We start from the raw sequence: 22920 nt of genomic DNA, 5'->3' as shown, positions 1-22920 counted from the left end.
TTATAATGTTAATAAGTAAGTAGGAATCGAATAAGTAACCAGGTAATCGAATAAGTAATCAGAGAATCGAATAAGTAATGCCCACTTAGTATGGAAGTGAAACGGTTGAATACATCATCAAACAGCGTAATAATACACAATGTACTATTTGAACCATCCATTGTGTTGATAAGTAATCAGGGAATCGAATAAGTAATCAGGGAATCGAATAAGTAATCAGGGAATCGAATAAGTAATGGAATAAGGAACTAGGAACTAGGAATCAACTTCATGGATATATTTTTATTATTGCATTTACTTGAGAACCTTTTTATAATAATATGTTACCATAACGCTTTTAGTTAGCAATCATTTGAACAAAATTAGCAATAAATCTAACGCATATACATGATAAATAGATCGGAAATATTTACCAAACAAACCATCAACCCGACATTACGTGACATTCCTACAGATAATCTCGTCTCAAATGAATGTGCTGTATTTGCAGTCACGATACACAAATCTATTCAAAATGTCTTTCGACGTTTTTATGAAAGATATTTGTTTCATGGGAATAACGGCAAATATTGAATATTTTATGATTCTTATACATATTTGGTTGATGATAATTTACCGATACATAGATAAACGTCTCATCTGAATTAATATGTAATATCCTCGCAGTAATAATTTGACAAAGTGTATCTGATAGTTTTACCATTCCAATAAAGTTAATGTATATTGATACAAACAATAACATAGCAACTGTTGATACATACATCTTCGTCACCAAAGCAGTATCCTGAAATAAGCTGAGCCCCAACTTCTGCGCCATGTTGTGAACGGAACAGGTCAAAAATGTAGTCAAATGTCTCGTTTCCCCATTTACTGAAAATAGCACACACAAAAACTTGAATAATAAAGCTATTGTCAAAATAATGGCGCAAAGAAACAGGGCATTTTACAACTTAATCATTTCCTTTTACCTACAATACTACAGAACTTTACAAACACAAAGTAGAGTTGCGGACGTAGAATCTCTACAAAGGTGTTAGAAGTGGTAGAGAAGGAGACATACAGACGAAGAGAGAGAGAGAGAACGGGGGGGGGGGGGGGGGAGAACAGACAGACGAAGAGAGAGAGAGAGAGAAGGGGGAGAGACAGACGACGAAAGAGAGAAAGATGGAGACAGACAGACAGACAGAGAGACGAAGAGAGAGAGAGGGTGATTAACAGACAGACAACAGACAGACAGTTGTCATGTACAACTTGTCTGAGTTATATTTAAATGGAAGGTTCCCAGTACACTTCACTTTTACGTGCATGATGTCTCAATAATAGAACAATGATGTGAGCAATCCTCAAATTTAAACGGTGTTTTTTTTTTTCGAAAATCTCTCGGGTGAAATTCCCCTTTTCTTTATTTTGAACCCCTGTTTCTTTCGAAATACATTTGTGAAAGTACATGTATCTCGTGATTGTTATGGTTTTTTTCACAGTTATAGTTTAACGTTTGGTTGTGTAATTAAACTGAAGTTGTGCGTGTGCATAATACATACGTGGCAGATTTTAAGTGTGCATAGGATTACGGTCGCTTTCTAGCCTCTAGCTAAGACGGACTTTCCTTTTAGCTCAGTGGTAGAGCGTCTCACTAGGAAGTCTGGGATCGCGGATTTGATCTCCGATGGAAGCACACAACTCTCTAGCCTGTCAGTGACCCTGTGTTTGTGGTGTTCGAGGGCGAAACTATTTTAATTCTACAGGTCGCTTTCTAGCATTGCGCTAGGGGGATTTCCCTTTAGCTCAGTGGTAGAGCGACGGCTAGGAGGAAACACACTACTCTCTTCCCTGTAACATATTATATAAAGAAACAAACTAGCTTCTTAATTTGTTCTGTAATGCTTTAAAGATCACTTAAATGTTTATCTTACTTGATGTCCTTTGCTTGTTCTGGGTTTACAAGATGTGGACCCCAGAAACCACCAGATCCGTCCGATGTTGTGTCCGGGCTAAACCTATCCGCAACTATGGTAACCAGGACGTTTGAAGATAGCTCCCGTTGTATACTGACCGCGGTGGAGAGTCCGCTAACACCCGCTCCTACCACGCATACCTTGTGAGGAGCCATGCTGACCTACATATAACCCACATGAATAGTTATCTCGTTCGGTGTAGGAAAAGTGAGAAGGATCATTACTAACACTAGTGTAAGAATAGTACAGTGGTAAGATAACAAATGTGAAGGTCAGATACACACGTACATTTATTTACTATCTCCGAATACAGCGTGGTGTATGGGGTTATCATAATACTTAACTCATGACAAAACAGCAGCATGAAACATTTCATAGGTAGACTATGTGAAACTCAATTTATCGTTCGATGTTATTTGTCACTTTTCGAGTTATCCCCACTAAATGCGCGACATCAAGGGGGATTTTCCCGATTGCATCACGTTTAGAAATATCTAAACCGGTTTCAACCGGATCAGTAAAATACAAACGATAAGACGGATATAACATATTATTTTCCCCGTCAAAATATGTCTTTCCACAAGACGTCGGTCCGGAAATATTTGCTGTGAATGGATGCTTGAAGACAAAGTACAGCGGCGGCGGCAGCGGTTGTAGACCCTGATGCAACGGCGGCGGCAGATACCCATGACTAACTGATGGGTATTCACGGTTATTTATCTAGTTCGTGAATGATCTTCCATCTCAATGAACCCCTCCTTGTCAACAATAACAAATTATTTCATTATTTTAAAAGTTTGGACCATGTCATTCCTCCTAATGATGTTAGTCCTAATGTACTTAACCTTTCCTTGTATGTCAGGTTTTTATATGCTTTCACCAATTTTGTTGCCCTTCGCTGTGTGTTTTCAACAGGGAATCCTATAAGTGCCTTGTACATGATTTAATTAAAACGTGTTCTTGTCCATAAAATCAAATGTTCTTCTCACTAAGACTATCATTCTGTTAGCTTTTGCCACACATTCTGATATTTATTTATTAAATTTCATGATCTTGTCAAGAACTACTCCCAGATCCTATTCCTCCTCAAATTGCTCCATATTTTGTTCTGTCCCATTTTCTTTCATACTGCAGGCTTTTCCACTAATGCGACCTATATGTAGTGATTTGCATTTACCAGCATTTAATTTTAATTGACACTTTCGGACCAGTTGCTGAGTTTGTCTAAATCTCTTTGCTCTATATTTGTTTCTAGTAGTGTCCCTGCTATTCCACTTTTTACTTCTACCTATTTAGATGTTTTCCCATGTACAATGTACCACGACTCTTTGCTGTCTTCCTTCTAAAAACGCTCTTATCCAGTTCAAAGTTTGTCCTCTTATTCCATACCTTCAAGTTTTGTTAATAGTCGATGGTGAGGCACTGTATCAAATGGTGTGTTTTTTTTAAATCTTAATACACGATATCCACTGATTCCACACTGTCTACAATTTTAGATATACTTTCCGGGACTGCCAATAGTTGTGTTTTTGTAGGTTTTCCTTTCCTAAATCCAAATTCATGTGTTGACAAAAGGTTATCTTCCTCTAAGTGCATCATTAACTCATCATTGATAATGTTTGTCCATGCATTTTCCAATCACTAAATAAGACTTACTGGTCTGTAGTTTTACGATTTCCTTTTTAGTGTAAGGTCGTATTATTTGCCAGCTTCCTTTCCTTCGCTAACTTTCCTTTGTCTATTGATTCTGAAAATAAAATAAAATTACAAACGACCATGGAATTAGAGGGATGTGATACGACGCTAATACACCAATACATATGTATAACGCCTACGACTTATATCAGTTTTTGCGATGCTAGAGGAAACCCCGTTTACAAGGTACGGATCACATGGTACAGCGAGATACTAATGCCACAGAATTAGATCGAAGTCCGTGCTATTGCGGACGAAATGTGGGCCAATAAAGTCAATATGAATAAAATTGCCGAATAAGCATGGAACAACTTGTTATTGAATATAATAAAGGACATGTAATCATTACTGGTATATCAAGGACCTCAGTACACCATATTGCCATTTAGTCTATAAAGCATTTTTACTGCACTATATGGTCGTATTGTCTATTAAAACAGTTTTACTGCTTTTTATGGTCGTTTAGTCTAGTCTATTAAAACAGTTTTACTGTATTATATGGTCGTTAAATCTATTAAAACAGTTTTACTGTACCATATGGTCGTTTAGTCTATTAATATATTTTTATTGTACCATATGGTCGTTTAGTCTATTTATATATTTTTATTGTATCATATGGTCGTTTAGTCTATTACAATATTTGTATTGAATCATATTGCCATTAAATCTATGTAAACATGTTTACTTTACCACGTGGTCAATGTGTTTAATGAATATAAGACCCATGTCAAAAGATTTAAAATACTTATCTTACGTGGTCCCAAACACATGTAGAAAAACAGGATAATTGAAGATGCATATACAACCATAATCAAATTTACAACTTTGGAGACAACAGGTAATTAATACTTAAACTATAAAAGTTTGTGTAAACCATGCCAGACTAAATCAATGTAATAATTAATGTTAGGTAATAAAATACCACCAGCAGTGCAACCACCTTGTTATGTAAGTAATCACTAGAAATATGAAGAAGAAACCACTTACTAATAGAGTCAATCCGGATAAACATTTCAAAGTCCGAAGTTGTTCTTAACGATAGCAAATTGTGCGAACTTTAAGAGAACAAAATATGGGCTTTCTGTGTTTAGATAGCTATGATACGGTTTGTTGTCGAGCTTTAATACTTCTTTCATTGACTGGATGAACTCTTTGCGTTAAGCCACTTGATCACGCATGGAAAACCCTACCAGAGATTTTGTACACGAACTATAGGGAATATTAAACGGTCTTCATTTTTAAAATAAATTGGTGTCAAGTGTCGTATCCGTTTTTTAGAGCTAACGATGTCTAGCATCTTTTGCTATTATGTTTAGATAAATTTAAAGAAGGAAAACGTCTTTTTCATTTCGAGACTTTTGATTCTCGGTAATGAGCTTCTTAAGGCAGAGAGTTCTTGCTACTGTATACACGATTTGGAAATTAGATAAAGACAAAGGCTTCGTAAGGAAGTTTGATCATTTCGAAGTTACTCATAGGTTTGTTGCAAAAAAAGTATTAAAGCAACATATTTTCTATTTCCCTTTGCTATAGCAAAATACAGGGCAAATCAGAACTCTTATTAGCTTGGTACTTCAAGCATACTTACAGACCTTCGTCTACTAGTATGCCCCACTGTTCTTTTCTACAACTAGGTCTCTCTGAATAGATTTCTATGTCACTTTAAATAAACTAGACCTACAACTAGGTCTCTCTGAATAGATTTCTATGTAACTTTAAATAAACTAGACCTACAACTAGGTCCCAATGTAAACATTGCTTTTTGAGTTACTTATTTATTCTTTTGGCTTTTGAATATGTCATTCCGCAACACCAATGCCACATACTGTTAAGGTTTTGTTCCTGGGAACAATGGGGAAAAGGCAGGCAAGCAGGCAGGCACTAATACCAGATATTGCCAAGGTTTTGTACCTGATATCATACTATTTATATGTAACTATGTACGTGTATGTGTATCGGATTATCATGATTTACTATATATAGTAATATAACTAATTTAGACGTACAGTATTCTCATCGTGAACTCATGGAATATTAGTATGCATTGACATAGCTGTTTATAGATAGAAGCGGACCTATGAAAACGGGGCATTTTGCAATGTATATGTAGTCAAACTTTTATACATGTACATTAAATAACTTCAGTTAAAAGATATCTCAATATGGCGGAACTTATTGTAAAAGGTTTTACAAAGCACACAATCTCACATTATTTGTAGTGAAATAATTACTGTTTTTATTTCAAAACTATGTAAACTTCCATGAATTATATCTCAATTCGGTTTGTCACATGAAAACGTGTGATTTCACCCACGCATTTAACCCCCCAAAATCCATTTACATCTCTCTCATAACCACTTCAGGTTTCCTCACTCCTACATTTGTAACACATTAAACCTGCTATGAGTTGTAAACATTTTTGGTTACCAACTAATGGGTTATACCCTGGACGTTATTTCATTGGCCAATCTTATATTGATGACATCAAATAACAATGCTTGCGACGTCATTTTCCGTTGTGACGTCATAAATTGTCTTTTAAAATTTGAATACGGTAATCCACCATCGAAAGTTCGGGGACATTTCCCCCACAACGTCTAGACAACTATGTTTCTCTTTGGAAATAATTATTCCTGTTTCAGATCGGGGAAACAATTGCATGAACTACGACATCACAATGGAAGCTGATGTCCAAAAGCATTCATGTCATAATGACCATTCTAACACGATTCGTTTGCAACGCGTGTTTTGATTGGATACGGACCATGTTCTAATCTGCGATAGAATCATGGTCAATCGTGTTAAGCTCCTCCCATCGCACTTAAGCCACGCCCCGTTTCTAACCAAAACAATATTGCGTCAAGCTCGCCTCATAGCGATATCCCGCTGATAAGGCTAGTAGGCAACCGATGAAATGCATTTGTTGAATGAATTAAAAAGTAAAAAGAACGTATTCCTTGTTCTTACCTCCATTTATTACTGAAACGTTCGTTCCATCCGTGTAAAGGCATCTATTTAGATCCGAAATCAAATCAAACATTTCACATGCGTCGTATGCATTTACACAAACCAGGCGCGTAGCTACCATGTAAGCCAATAAGCCCGGACTTGCACATGATTTTGACAAGTATAGGTTTTCATGACGTTATTTTTTCTTGTTGATACTATAAAGTGGAGTTTAAGTTTTGAATATATAGTATACATATGTAATTCCTCATATATGATACATTGTTAATAGTTAGTACAAAAATGTATGAAGTTTATAAATGTCCATTGCATTAATGGACAGTTCCAGGCGGAACTAAACTGCTCGATTGAGTAAATTGAGAAACTCTCTCCTGGCGCAAACGACTCTGAGTATGGCACAGTGGACACAGACAATCAATGTGGGTTTGTTTAAAGAAAATATCAATTTCGGGCACGTTCGGCCCCTTTTGCCGGGGCACATTCGGCCACCCCGAATGCAACTGTTATTGTGCCAAGTGACGTCACTATTGATAACGTCACCCAATTGACCACAAAAAAAATATTTTTACGTCGCAAAAATTAAGTATTTTTTTCTTTGTATTCACTGATTTGTTCTCCAATCTATTTTCCAACAGAATTGAATGAAATTCCATACACTTATTAGTAAATTGTCTTCTCTATCCTTCATGCCATACTTGCCCTGTTTTTTGATATCATTAGCAGGCGCGAGCATGGGGGNGGGGGGGGGGGGCTGCCTTCGGCAACCCCATGTCGGGGCTTACACATGGTAAAGGGGCTAGCTACGCGCCTGAAAACTCTTCAAAAATCTATACAAATATCACCGATTTTGTCGATAAGCACAAATTGGTATGCATACTGACATGTGCATGTATGAACTTGTTCAATCAACAGTAAACCGAATGTGTCGTATAAACTTTGGTAATAGGACGTTCACGAACAATCCAAATATTCCGCCTCGTCAACATACAGATCGAGCTCTCGCCAGTATGGGCGGGGCCAAATGACCGACTTTTGAAAGCTTCTTTCTGATTGGTCAGTCCGCTGCAGAATGACACGTCGCCAGTTCAGCTCACAAAGTACTTTCGTACAAGGAAATACAATGTTTCTAAACATATTAGAGGAGCGTAGTATATTTGTTAAGGTGTGTTAGAATGGGGATAGTACGTTGATTTTCGTGTCTATACTGGCGATAAGAACATGAAATTTGGTTTAAACTCTCGACCTATCGGTCTCGAGTTCAAACCCAAATTTCATGTTCTAATCGCCAGTATAGCCACTCAAAACAACGTACTATCCCCTAAATGGCATCACGCACAGGGTGTAACCAACTATTTGGAAGCCACACATGTTACCAAATCCTAGCAGGTTTATCCAATGAAACGCGAATGAGGAAACCTTTTGGAGAAAATGTATTCCCCAAGAGAAACACATGGTTTTCTGGGTGTAATGTCTTAACGTTATTATTTGCTGGCCTAGCGTTTCCTTGTTTTCTTAGTCGTGTAGCATTCGCAGTGCTGTGTTCTCCCAGGTCAGCGTTATCGCTGCAAATTATCTCCAATGCTTTCTGATGGTCGTGTTGCACATTTGCTTCGGTGTTTTCTCCATACCGTTGATCTCTTGTACTTTCCCCGATTTAATAGAATACATTCGAGATTCTTTTTAACTGTCGTCTTATTTTCCTCTCCAATGTTGGCCCTAAATTACTCACATTGTCGATGGGCCGTTAAACAATACAAAAACCAAACAAAATCCTCCCCAATGCTCCTCTGGACTTCATACCGAAATGTTGAACGAAGTCGCACATCATGTGTCACTTGTACATTTCTACTGTTTGCCTTCATGGTTTATGGAAACAAACTGCTTCCGAATTTAGAAAGAAAGAAAAAGTTACTTGAATTTCGTCTTATTACGACGTTTTATTGCATGGATTCGCAACGCTGGTATTGCACATTATTTGCCTTTTTACATACGGATATTTGTGCATGCTATACATGTCCATGTCTATTTTCCCAAGCAGCTTGTCATTGTAATTATATATTTCTTTCTTTACTAGTCACTGTTGGATTGTTTCAGTCTGACGCGGTAAGAATTAAGTTGCTATTCAAGCGATAAATTATAAGTAGTTTTTACTATGTTTGCGTTTAACGATGTATTAATGTCTAAATACAAACGTGATAGTTTACCCCATTTTTGTCGTCGAACTTGTGACTAAGAACCCATTTACTTTCCACACGCGTCCACTGTTTGGCCCGGCTGCATGATTCCTTCATCTACAAACTTTCCAATGAAGATGATTTTTCTGTTGATCCGGATTTCTCCAGCCATGTATAGGAATTTACAGTGCATACTTGCGCTCTTGTTCATCGTTTTAAAGTTTTAATGCATCTCAACAAACTTTAAGCTGATGAGAGGATGCTATTTCGAGGGGCGATTTTACCCTTGCTATATCATACAGCTCACAGGAACTTTGAAAAGGATTATTCTTAAACACAACATTCCTAAGGATGGAAGGTTATAACCAAGCTATACATTACACTTCACATAGTGAAATAAATGGAAAGATAAGATTGTAAGAATTAGAATTCCTTTATTCCTCTTATGACTCAGTGTATACATACTGATTGATGCGTGAATGCATGATATTTAGGCTGATACATGTTGTACACTTTACTTAAATAATCATTTGTAATCTATATAAACTGATTAGAAGCTACATCATGTAAAATACTATTGTTAAGTTGAACAAGCCCAGACATACTAGACACCTTGACACACATCCAATTAGCAACAATAACGGACGATGCAGTGCCTCCTCTGCACATACAGGGGCACACACGGTCACAGTCAATACACACTGGATATATTTATAATAACTGTTAAATCAAATAAAAAAGGTCTATTTATGTTTGGAAAAACTGAAATCATCCCAGGATAAATTTTATTATTACTGACCAATGTAACAAATAGTTTATCAAAATCATTAAAATTCAACAACTAGTTTAGCTTGGATTCCAGATAAAATATATTGATATAAAATCAGGAACAATTTCCGAGTGAATCACGTTCAACAAATCCAAGATTACCAGCATACACATTAATTTCATCTGGCTGTTCCAGATTTAACCGTTTAGGAGAGATGGAGTCACATTTTCTGCAGCTCTACCACCCATCAAATATTAGATTGGAATAAATGGTATGGGAGAACTGAATGACAGGCAAATCTAGACTTTATCCCCGACACCTTCAACATATGAATACAGGTGTATCTTAACTCTCCCATGCGATTAATTTTAATTTAGTTTTTCAGAAAACTACAGGAGAAGGATGATTTAGTAGTCAACAAAATATCTAAGACTGACCTTAGAAATACACTGTTTTTGTTCTCCATGCATGTGGTTGGTAAATGTTTCCGGTGCAGACCACTGGGACCTAACTAAAAGGGGAACCAAATTACCAAGCCGATCACTTATCTAAGCATAAACAAAACACCATATTCCCAGACAGTATCAGACAAACCTGTTTTGTTGCAAAAATGGGACATTTATAGATATTTGGAAGGAAGAGGGGATTGTTAAAAGCATCTTTCATACATTCTTACCAGTAACCTGTCACTATAATACACTTGTTCATGAGCAACAGCCTGTTTTACAGACTATATGGGAGTGACACTACACAGGGGGACAGGCAAAGCATCCAGTCACCAGTGTACCAGGACATGAGAATCTTCATATTCCACAATGAAGGTACGTACACATATCTTAAAAACTAAAATCATTAATATTTTAGCCGTTTAGAATAATTCTCACAGCTCTTAACATCCTACTGACATTGTCCTTTTAAATTTTCTACGGATTGGCATCAACCAATTAACATCCAACAGAACTTCATTCTTTAAATCCTGACACTTCTATTTTACGACTGTCTTCTCACTAGAAATCAGCTATTGTCTACATCTCAAAATGAAAACCTTGTGAATAGGTCACACAAAGCAAGATTGAAAACACATTTCAAAATGATAAAAACAGGATAAGTTAACAGTAAGCCAACGTGTCCCATTACTATCGTGTCACAACAGTGGACAAGCTATACACACAAGTCAGCAACATTTGCTCATTAAAAGAATCATGCTGTTTGTGACTGGTTTCCTTATTGAGCCTTCCTAGTAATGTTTCTAACACTAATTATTCATTCAATGTATTGCTTGGTAGTCATCTTAACCAAATACATTTCCATTAGCAAATAAAAACTCAAATACTGTAGTTCTTCGACTACAAACTCAAAATTGTATACATGGTTGAGTTTGCCTAAATGTCAACCCAACATTTCATTGAAGATTTACACTTTTTTTTTAAAGCTGTGAGCTTGTACTCTACAGTACAGCTGATTTAATTGGAAAATAGTTTTTCCTCAAATATAACATCAGTTATTATGAAGATGTTTTTGTAATTTTTTAAACATGTATGAATTATCATGAAAATTTGATCTGAGAGATCACAAAGATATGACAGCAAAGAGGCTTTTACTGCACCTAAGATCCTCATCTTACAAAATGTACAGTAAGCACCATGTACAAATGCTGTTATATTTAAAAAATAAAACCTAGCACGGAAAATGTGACCTACTGATTAACCTTTTCTGATTGGTTCTTCATATCTAACTGGTCTGTAACCCTGTAATCCTGTTGCCTTTTGGCTCAATAAAACACAGCCTGTGCCGAAACATCAAACTTCCTCCTGGGGGATACCAAACTAAGGCTGTAACATATGACCCTGTCGCACTACATAATTATAACCATGCCCAGATTTCTTCATAATAAAAACCCCCAGACTTATGCTCAGTCTAATTTTTCTACAGATTTGTTTGTGCCAATGTGCTGTATAAATTTGTTTCATAGTTTTGTATATATATAAAGTTAAAATGATGAAACATTAACCACTTAGGGACTGAATAACTTTCAGTTGTTATTTATGTTCCAAATGAATCAGAAGGTAAACATGAAATTAAAAAACCCACAAAGCATCCTTGCACTTCATGTTGAATTTTTAAGTTTCCAGGTGGCACTCAAAAAAGACAATGAATGAAACTGCAAGCATTTCAAAGCTAATACCAAAACAGTTTGTATTATACAGGGGTACTTGACACAAAAACGTTAAGTGTTGGCACACCATTTTGAATATAAATTTTGAATATAATGTTGAAATATAAAACATTAAGTATAAGCAGTTAGTTCAAATTAACATAAATGAAATGTATACTTGTTACATACCAGAGGACAAGAGGTAGCCAACACTACCATTCTCAACCACCTGGTCATGGCATATATAGCCGATATGATTGCCAACTGAGTTTGGTGTGTTTTTCTAGTGGCATTGTGCTGTTTACATTCTTCATATGTATTTCAAGTTGGAACAAGTATTTTAAAGAGTACCTTTGAGAAAACTCAACTTGCTTATCTTCTTTTTGAGAAATCAGGGCCTATCAATAATATGCAAAATCACTTTGCCAACTTGAACCAAGCAATTAAGATCTGGTACATAAAAATTACACGTATTATCAATATGTATATACAGCAGCTGGTATATGGACCATAAAATCATTGCAACTGTGAATCCTCTCAAACTCGAACATTCTGACCTATGGTGTCAGGCTTACACTCGGTACTACTTCTGCATGCTATTAGTTCTACTTTCATTTAAATGAAAAAAGTGTACAGACAGTTAAAAGTCATTTATATAATACAACTTAAAAATAAACAATAACATAAAGAAAACACCTCCTTACTGTCCTTTTATGGATGTGACCAAAAGTTGGCACTTCAAGTTCAAATGTTTAACCATGTAGAATTTTAACAAAAGACAAGTAAACTCAGGACCTTTAAAAAATGTACAGATACATTGTGTACAAACTATAGCATAAGAAGCAATGTATATGAATACTGTCGCAGTTTAAGTGCCATCTGGTTGTAATGTCTTAGCACTATAAGGGATACACAAAGGAAGCAACTCTCCAATCAGCGTTACACAAGGGGAATAACTGTCTACAAGGTGGCATCTCTCCCTCAATTACACTTGGGACACAACTCTCATATGTTACACATTGGAGAACTCGCTTTATCTTGCATGAGGGAAGTAACTCTCAATCTCTGTTACACTTAACGTTGAGAGGCAACTCTTTTATACAAAGGACATGACACCATCATAATCTTGTACAGGGGAGGTAACTCTCTGTTCCGTACTTTTGGGTGAGTTTCTAGGTAGGATCACCAGTGTTATAGGTAAGGATTGCCAACCCCACTTCTGACTGTATTGCTTTTTAACTACCACATTAGAAGTCAATTAACACATATTCTCTACAAAAGGAGAAACCTAAAAATCGCCTTTTCATTTAAAAGCTACATCCTTACAAATCAAGTTACATTTCATTATTTTTTTCATAGCAGAAGACCAAAGTGCCTTGTTTGATGTAAATTCTAAAGCAGTGCGCTATGCTGGGGTGAATTACTTAAATGGCACATTTATTGAGATATCTGTAATCATTATCTCCATAAATTATTAAAACATATATGTTTCTAAAATTTAATAATTTGCAGGACATTGAATATCACCTTATGACCTCTGAGTGATCCTGATCCTGGAGTAGATACAGGACACAACGTTTGACCTCTGACATTGGAACAGGGCCCTCATGGGAAACACAATTTCTTTACCTCTAGGTGTGACCAAGGAGTACAGCCCTGAGACAGGTCCATGGCAAACCACTGTTGACCTGTCACTTAAGGACATCAGAGCAAGACTCTTAGAAGCATACAAGTCGGACACTCTTTGACTTCTGTGTGAACTTTGAGCAAGTCCCTTCCAGTAAGAGTAACACAAAAGATGATCATGAACAAGAGAACTTGGAGGGCTACATGAAACAATCTTTGACCTATATCTATGCCCGACATTGAAATATGGTCCTGGTAAGGGGAAATGACACATCTTTAACCCTTACAACACTGCAGCAGGACCCTCCCTTCAAGTAAGAAAGGTATATATCACACCTCTTACTGATGGCGCATATATTTTGAAATTTCAAAAATATCTTTGATAGAAAAGTTACAAGCGAAAAAGAAAAATCATCACATTGGACATTTGACCTCTTAACCTTACAGAACCTTTAAATGGTATACAACACACATTCTACAGACAGCAATCGTATCAATAAGGTTTTGCAACATTATATTTTACAGTGCAGAACTTAGTCCTAACGGTAAACACTGATGTTCCATACTGGTTTAAAGCAAATGTAATGGCAAGCATAGTCCAAGAGTGCTAACTACTGTTTCATTTTGTTTTGATCACAATCAATTTTTTCACAAATGCCTGAAGAACAAGAAAGTTGTAACAAGTTGTAAACATCAGGTGACACAGCAATGGAATTCTGATATCTGAACACAAGTCAAACAGTTGCCACACATCACAACAAGAGGCAGTCAATACAGGTGTTACATCCTTGAGTCATAACATTTCTTTCAGCTTGTTAAGAAATCACCTCTGGAATTTAACTCTAGAATATTAAGAAGAAATGTAAAATTTAAGCATTGAAGTTCAGAATGTTCTTTGTGTTAAGACGTTTCCTCATATTGAGGTCCTACACAAATCTGCAAATGAACTTTTATACAGTCGGATAACTTTACAAAGTCAGGGGTCTAACATAGTTCCATACAAGCTTAAAGTGTACTTCCATGGTAACCATTTCACTTTATCCCCTGTGTTTGAAGAAACATCAATCTCCATTGGTAATAATATATATGAGAAAATCTAGCAAAATGCCAGAAAAGTTTACATAAAATACACAGAGTGAATCAATATAATTGAACTATGTTTTCTTTATATTGTGTATATATGATGACCTTCAAACTCTCCCTGCCTACCTTGTTATTACAATGATCAATACTGTTATATACACACCATAACATCAAGTTTTATATAATTTCAATGGCATCAAAATCCATGGTAACATTGAAATGATACAATCACAGAATTTACACTGGCAGCACAGTCTTATCTAAAATGAAACTTCAAATGTTTCCACCTGTACAGCATAATTGGGAGTAACAGCAATGTTTACCCTTGACTGAAGTTTTACGCAACCAGGAAGAAGATATGAATCAGTGCAGTCAAGTAGTAAAGTCAACAGGTTGACCAGTTGTTTCTGTCAGGAAGTACATAAGTTGGGAGTATCAGATATCAGGATACTAGATAACACTCTTGAATAAGCAAATTTACTTTTTTGGCATTCTGAATTACTTATGAAATCATTTCTTCATATATTTTATTTTCTAGATAGTACATTTGTTACAGTATTATGAATCAGGTGCATCAGTTTATTCTTTACAATCAGCGGTAAGCGAATCAATATGTTTAGTGAAACACACTTCCATTTCTACCAATACAATATAATTAAAAAATACAATTATGCTAGTGCACTATATCTGTTTTCATCACATACTTGTGTATTGAATTAACTCTGATGCTTTGATTCCAGACTGAGTAGGGTAAGATCAGTCTAATTTGTGAATAACATTACTTAGCTAGGAAATCATCAAGTATGTCTCTTTTCCCTTGAAACAGCATAACTTTTATGAAATAATGTTACAGCTGAAATCTTGGAATATTAATTGATCAATCGAAACCTTAAATTCCTCTATTTTTTTCAAAAGTACATTTTCTTTCCTAAAGATAATAAATGGGGTAAAATTTCTGGTGCAGAAAACTCCAAGAAACTGCACGACTAGATCTGCTTCAATGCGAAGGGGCAGCATATGAATCTGTGTTTTTTGTGGCAATGCACTAAGTCCAGGTCCATCCATCACTCCTATCTACAGAGGGAGAGGGGGCAGCATATGACATTCAGGTCCATCTACCACTCCCATCTACAGAGGAGGGAGAGGAGAGAAAAATGACAGTCAGGTCCATCTACCCCTCCCATCTACAGAGGAGGGAGAGGAGGGAGAAATGACAGTCAGGTCCATCCATCACTCCCATCTACAGAGGAGGGAGAGGAGGGAGAAATGACAGCCAGGTCCATTCTACCACTCCCATCTACAGAGGAGGGAGAGGAAGGAGAACCAACAGTCAGCAAAGGGAATTGTCTTTGAAAGTTTGTCCCATATATTATTATGTTGAACAGCAATTTCTCTTTTCTTGCTTTGAACCACCTGTGAGGGTCTCCCCCTTCGGTTCTGAATCTCTACCTGGAGTCTGAAAGAGAAATCAAGATGTTCAATGAAAATTGAAAAAACACTCCATTGACACAAGTACAAAATCAGAACACAAAATTGACAAATTGAATGCAACAATGTTACATAATGGAGAAAGCATCAAAAATAGATTAAAGACCTCATCTGGTGCTTAATATCATGATGTCACCTCTTATAAACATTTTCTTACACAGTTTAATAAATTATTTTGACATATTCATTAGTGCAGGAATATGACAAGGTCGTTCAGTTTGTCCAAATCTGATTTCTATAAAAGGCTCTAACTCTAAAAATTACATTACGATATTAAATGGCAATTATTGAACTTGTCATATCTAATGATTATAGTGAAATAAAATACATTGAAAGGGTTGGCAAGTTGGTAACTCCGAAAATTACTGTCTGATAATGGCAGTTAACAATCTTGTTTGAAGTTTCAAGGAAAATTACACTGTCACCAAGTTTTGAAATTTACGATGAAAATTACTCAAGATCATAATTGAGAGTTTAGATTTTTTTGTGTAAATGGCCAGAACTCTAAAGATCTCATGTCAGAAAATGGCAGTTATAGAAGTTGTCCAAGCTTTTATGGTCATTACTCTTTACCAGTTATTACTCAGAATATTTAGCAGACGATTTTTCCATTAAGAATTATATTTCAAAACATTGCAGTTGGTTAAAGCTGACAGTGCAAGTTAAAAAGCATTCAATTGAGATTTAAAAAATAAATAAATCTGGTTTTGTTCCATATATATAGTAAAGTAGTGTCACCTTGTGCACATATTGAACTAATGATAACCAGTTTGACGGGTAATGCACTTTTTATACCCAGCGAGACCCATACTTGTTACCAATCAAGGAAAAACTAAAATGTCGGCACTTCCTCAGAAACGATAGTGCGAAGATATGGGGAAGATCTCAAAACAAGAAGAATTTTGATTTTTTTCTTTTTCTTATCTCATTTGAAAGCTTTTTTATCTTGCAGTGTCAGCTTTAATTTAACGACAGTTATTGAACTCATGTGAGCTTTCATGGTAATAAATCATGTCATGAAGTTTGAATATAATACAATCATTATTACTCCAGGTATTCAGCGAAAACTAGTGTGTGCACCAGCTGCAGCCCTGCATGACTACTTCCCTGCCAGCTCATGCATATGTTAAACCATTTAATACATCCTTCCTTTTGCCAGGCCTATAAAAACTGCCTGTATTTTTGACTATGTAAACATTGCAAGTACAAGTTATGGAAAAGTTTCTATTTCATACTTCATATCTCTAATTTTTTCTCAATAACATCAAGAACAGGCAATCCAATTAAAATTACACGGTGCCTGGCTTTGTTGGCAACTTAATGTATTACATCTAAATGTTTAGGCAAAGTACGTAATAAACAAACCCATGTAACAGATGATCTTATTCAGATTGACGGACAGGATTATTTTAAGTATCTAATGCATTTGGGGTGATAAGGAATCAACTAAATCCTGTTGGGTAACATTCCGATGGTTAAGATATCTACTTGTTGATAATGTTGGATTCTGATGAAACACTTCCAAAATATCTGACCAGGTTCCTTACCTTCAGTAATATTGCATTGGCTAAATCCATAAATGCTTTTTCCACATTAATATTAGCTTTTGCACTCGTTTCTAAAAAGGGTATTGAGTGTTCCTTCGCGATCTGTAAAAGAAGTCAAATTTATTGATTAGTTATTGAAAAGCAATTGTCATGCATGAGTTATGACTGTTGGAAACCTACTGTAAAAGTATTATGTTTGTAATAGTTGAGCTACATAAGCTGTAAAACCCTAAAAACAAAGTGCCAGTGGTTATACTTGTTTGAAAAAATGGTTGGGCAATGTATCAAAGCTGACTTTCAAAGTTGCATTAATAACATACATTTTACAAGCATAAAGGAAAATATAAAAGATTGAGAAGAGATCTAGAAAACAGATAAAAATCTGGACATCATGATACTGGGGAGTCCACTCTACCTGTTTCTCTCAGTCAGAACATTTAATTTTGGGTCCAACTCAAAATCAAACAATAGGTGTAAATAATACTGAAGTAGATCCGTTAAGATTTCCATGAAAATAAAACCATCTCTTGATCCTTCAAGAGTTCTTTGTGTGGACAACATCGCAGAGTAACCTTATATGTTGCCTATATGCATCTGAGGCCACACAAAGAGGTTTATCAAATATGGTTTAATAAATGGGAACAATACATATCCTCCAATCAGCTTGTAAGTTATTGCAACTAAATACCAAAATTAATTAACTGACAAAAATAAGCCCAGCTGTCACTTACCGACTCTCCGCGGTCCTTTGACACTTGACGTTTGTTCTCCATGTCACATTTATTACCTAAAATCATTTTTTCTACGTCTTCATTGGCATGCTGAAATGCAAAGACAAACAAGTCTTTATTTTCTATATGTCAGAACATGTTTATCCTCAAATACAGCTGAAATACAGTGAAAATATAATTTCACCTATAAATTGTGCATATGTATTGATATGATGGTAGGACATTCAAGACACTCCATAAGTATTGATATGGAAGCTAAATGCTAATTCTCAAAGCACTACTGCTCTTTTATTTATTCAAATTCACATACAAACATAAAACTCATTATGTTATTTTTTCCCATGAGCTGCTTGGAAATTAACAATATCAGATAATCTACATGCATACAATAATATTCCAAGGACCTGTTAAGAGGGCTGGTGCAAGCTGAAATAAGTTGCTCCCAAATTAAAGCAGGAGACAAAAAAGGTGGGACAAAAATATTATAAGTACAATGTAACTGATAATACCTCATCAATGTTCCTTAACCACTTGGATATATTTTCGAAAGACTTTGTGTTGGTGATGTCATAGACAAGCATGATGCCCATAGCTCCACGGTAGTAGGAAGTGGTGATAGTGTGGAACCGCTCCTGTCCTGCTGTGTCCCTGTAAATCACACACTTATTATAATTACTGTACTACATATGTATGTATGTAAACACAAGTGTGCAGGTACATCGTCGGAAACCCATGTTCAATTGTACTAGCGTTTATCAATCGCTAGTACAATCGAATGTGGGTTTCCGACGATGGTGGAGGTAGTACACAAACACCTATTACAATGTACACAGTTACTAAAGCACTTTATTTTATAATTCAAGTCTCTGTAACACACAACTAACAGTAAGTGTCCACACACAAATCCAAGTACCTTAACTTGCAATTGTATGCAAATCCAACTTGAATACAAATATATCCATACATGTATTTCAGATAAAAATATATTATTCATTCATTGTAAACATGTATGTAAACATCCAAAGGGATAGTCAATAAATTGTTTATCACTTTGGGTTTTTTTATTGTCAACAAATTTATTCTATTTCTAATGCTGACTTTCAAACAAGTTAAGTCAATTGTAGATAATTTTAACTGCACTGAGGTGACCACTACTCAACCAACTCCAAAATCAATCAGAACAGCACTTCTAATTATGTTAAAGCAACAATATAACATTCCAGTTTGCACCTCTACTGTATGGTGTTAAACTTGGTATTTTCTTTCAGTTGTAAAACTTAAGTTTATAATCCCCGACAATAATTATAAACTTACCATATCTGCAATTTAATTTTCTTGCCTCCTAATTCTACTGTCTTTATTTTAAAGTCAATACCTGAAAAAAAGATGTGAAATAGAATTCATGATATAAAATTTTCTATATATATACACGACAGGTTTTGCTGGTTTTTTTTTGTGAAGTCGCAATTAGCATGAGGTTTTGTGCAGATGAATACAGACAAGATATATATTAAATTATGATGAAGTAATAAGTAAAAGGACATGAAACACTCAGATTTAGTTTTCTGTTTTGTTGGGTACAACACGTGTGTACATTTTCAAACCTGGTTTCCTGTCTAAACCAACCAATCATTGCAATTGGGTACTCGTAACATGTACGGTCCTAATGCATATTAATATTCAGAAAAAAGCATTCAAGATTATCCTGTATTAATATTAAAATTATATATATATATATAGTCCTTCATTTTCGAAATCTATGGGCTCTGTACATTCTCTTGATACATATACCATGACAAAATTAAGGCTTATGATAATCTATTTCACTGGTGTTATGAAAATTAAACAGGACCAATCACTAAGGTAATGCCTCTCCTGAAATAATTCAATTACAGTAATACAGAGGAGAGACACCCGATATCAATGCTGGTCAATTTTACCATTGTAACAGGAGAGGAAAAATGCACAGCCTAACTGGGGTTCGAGCCCAGGACCCTCTACCAATTGAGCTATCTGGTCGCCGACGATTGACCCAGTCCAGTTCCGCTAAATTACTTCCACCTTCATCTACGTCTAGATCTTGCCCCCAAAGACACAACTATTTACAACCCAGGTTTGGGTATCCCCTTTAAGCTTGCCAAGCATACACCAAATGCTTGAAACAAGGTTGGTCACAGGAAAAATGCATGGCCAGACCGTGTTCGAATCCTAGACTCTCCAAACTCTTGACTGATGTCTATGAATTGAGCTATCTGGTCGACCCAGTCTAGTTCCGCTACACCATTAAAATGCCACATGATTCCTTTAATCTTTATAAATCAAAGACTTTAGTCTACTTAGTTCAGCTTTTATCAACCACTAAGTGTTGCATTGTCATGATATATATATGCCAATTGCAAGGGTGTAAAGAAAATATCTGTGTCCATCGAGGGCAGAACACTTACAATATCATTTTTAATATTAGATCTCAAACACAAAAATTAAAATGGTCCACACTTCTCCCCCCTTTTTAAATGTGGTCGCCCTTGATCAACACAACCCAGGTTCCAACTCCCTGTAGTCATAAGGGCCACGGACACCATTTGTAACAGGAAAGAAAGTATAGTGTACTTTCAACTGGGATAGAACCCACAATCTGTATAGGTTCCTCATCGGTCGATCTATATAGCTACCACTCAGCTAAAGGGAAATTTCCTCTAGCGCAAAGGTAGAAGGGGACCGTAACCCTATGTACACTTAAAATCTGCCACATGTACAAATAAAATTAAGCCATGAGTTTAAGTCTCAGTCTGATTTTTGGGGGTTCTGCCCCTACCCATGAAGTATAAATAAGACCACTATAGATCTACTATAATTGACACTGACTTGTATTACTAGGCACTACTAGTAGGCAGTATAAAAATGGTCTAGATATTCAATTCATAAAAATAATTATTTTACATTCTGAGTGGTAGAATCCAATATCCCCTATTTTTTTTATCAGATGACGAAGAATGTGTGATCAATTGTGCTTTATTTTTCTCATTATGGAGGACTATAATTATCATATAAATAACATATACGTGACTATGACTCAACAGTCGGAAGAGACATTTATGGAAATCGGTCCATTTAAAAATTGGGAGGGGGCACCTGATCGGTGTGAAAACATTGCGATCCTACCTTCAACTTACCTATCGTCGAGATAAATGTTGTATTAAAAGCATCATCAGAAAAACGGAAAAGAAGACAAGTCTTGCCTACACCGGAATCTCCAATCAGAAGCAATTTGAACAACAGATCATATGTCTTTTTTGCCATCTCCGACTTTTCAAATAACACAAAATGGCGGAGTCAGATTAAGTAAGAGCAAGAGGATTACTCTTTTCTTTGAACCTCCTCTACTCAAACGTGGGCAGTCTTCGAATCTCTGTCATTTCCCGGGTCAGTATGGGGTGTTTGTCAAACTAATTGCTATTTCTGGATATTATATCAGATCAATAATCGGCAGACTTCATCAGTCGCCTAGAATCACGTCACTTCCTTATACGGGTTCTATTGCATTACTTCATCATAAGGGAAATAACTCTTACCTGCCAGACGTAAGGTATCAAGTACTAAATCATGTGGTTTTATCAGACAAACACATCGTATCATGTTAAACGCAGAAACAGAACTACTTAAACCTGAGAACGTCATGATTATTTTCGATTGATGCAGTGCACGACTGACATATTCCCAAGCGATGACCAAGGTTTATATAATGGAAAATTAATCCATACAAAATGTACCTTGAACTGGTGCCCCTCTGAGACAATCATGGGGACACTGACCCAGATACGACCACTTTGAAATCGGAAGGTAATACATGTATATATACAAATGCTGAAATAAATTTATAAATAAATTATAATGAAATGTGCCAAGGTTACGTAAATTCCCTTAGAAGTGTAACAGGACAAAGAGAAATACACGGTCAGACTGGGATTCGTACCCGGAACCCTCCGAACTCCAGACGGATGCTCTATACCGACGATCGACCAAGTCCAGTTCCGCTAAAGAAGTAACAGAGTTCCACTGGTGTACACCACATGAGATGCTATAGACAGGACATTTTACACTGGTGCAATTAAATATCAAAATTGGAGCTAAATTGGAAAGAAATGAATATTAATTAAGAAATTGTGTCATGTGCTCACTCGCGGAAGAGTTACGGCGTATACCAGGGACAGTATATATACGTCCCTGCGTATACAAAGCTTCTGGTCAGTTTCTTTTCAGCAGAATTTATAAACGTTTATTTGCATGATATTTTATATCACTAATGTGGAAAAAATACTTACCTTCAGAGGACACTTTTTTTCGCTTGCGATGAAAACCCATAATTTTCACTGGTTTTTTTTTGAAATACAAATGCTTGGGTTTTTAACATTATAGAGTTTGTAGATAAGGAAACAAGTTCATCTATAAGACAAGCCGACAACAATACAGTTTTCATGCAAATCGTTCAGTGCGTTTTGTACATTTTAGTTAGGATCAAGAAATACAGACATGTGATTTATTTTGAATTTGAAGCTGCTTATTTTTACAATGATAGATCGGATAGACTAAACTGATCATCTAAGCCTAAATCCTATTCTGAACATGCTCTCGTTTTGACTATTGTTCTAGGCGGAGTCTTCCAATTCAAAAGGTTGGAATAGTTCATCGTGAAATTTCAGGGGTGAATGTTACTATATTAAATCCCCCCC

General features: G+C 35.9%; 2 protein-coding genes across 3 annotated transcripts in view; both read right to left on the bottom strand.

Annotated features, from left to right (window-relative positions):
• LOC110456851 (D-amino-acid oxidase-like) overlaps positions 1-2199 on the bottom strand; it is a 13440-nt gene extending 11241 nt beyond the window's left edge. For both annotated transcript variants that reach the window (XM_021507859.1, XM_021507870.1), the window contains exons 1-2: positions 1914-2199; positions 762-870 (exon numbers count right to left, since the gene is read on the bottom strand). In XM_021507859.1, the coding sequence (XP_021363534.1) occupies positions 762-870; positions 1914-2110 (306 nt within the window). In that variant the 5' untranslated portion in view covers positions 2111-2199. The remainder of the gene's footprint in view (positions 1-761; positions 871-1913) is intronic.
• A 7006-nt stretch (positions 2200-9205) lies between these two features.
• LOC110457008 (ras-related protein Rab-10-like) lies at positions 9206-21742 on the bottom strand. Its single transcript, XM_021508095.1, has 6 exons — positions 21364-21742; positions 19505-19565; positions 18700-18838; positions 18191-18280; positions 17460-17561; positions 9206-15880 (listed from the first exon to the last, which is right to left on the bottom strand). The coding sequence occupies exons 1-6, from the start codon at positions 21488-21490 to the stop codon at positions 15797-15799; spliced, it is 603 nt and encodes a 200-aa protein (XP_021363770.1). The 5' UTR covers positions 21491-21742; the 3' UTR covers positions 9206-15796.
• Positions 21743-22920: the final 1178 nt, after the last annotated feature.

Source organism: Mizuhopecten yessoensis, unplaced genomic scaffold (assembly GCF_002113885.1).
Source record: "Mizuhopecten yessoensis strain PY_sf001 unplaced genomic scaffold, ASM211388v2 scaffold1063, whole genome shotgun sequence".
Taxonomy (NCBI): Eukaryota; Metazoa; Mollusca; class Bivalvia; order Pectinida; family Pectinidae; genus Mizuhopecten; species Mizuhopecten yessoensis.
This window is presented reverse-complemented; position numbering and strand designations above follow the sequence as displayed.

Bases quoted from the DNA above. Each gene is read 5' to 3' on its own strand.
- LOC110457008 (XM_021508095.1), bottom strand. From the start codon at position 21,490: ATGGCAAAAAAGACATATGATCTGTTGTTCAAATTGCTTCTGATTGGA. The intron at 18,839-19,504 runs GTAAGTTTATAA...TGTGATTTACAG, and splicing joins AAAATTAAATTGCAGATATG to GGACACAGCAGGACAGGAGC. The intron at 18,281-18,699 runs GTATTATCAGTT...TTTGCATTTCAG, and splicing joins GGTTAAGGAACATTGATGAG to CATGCCAATGAAGACGTAGA.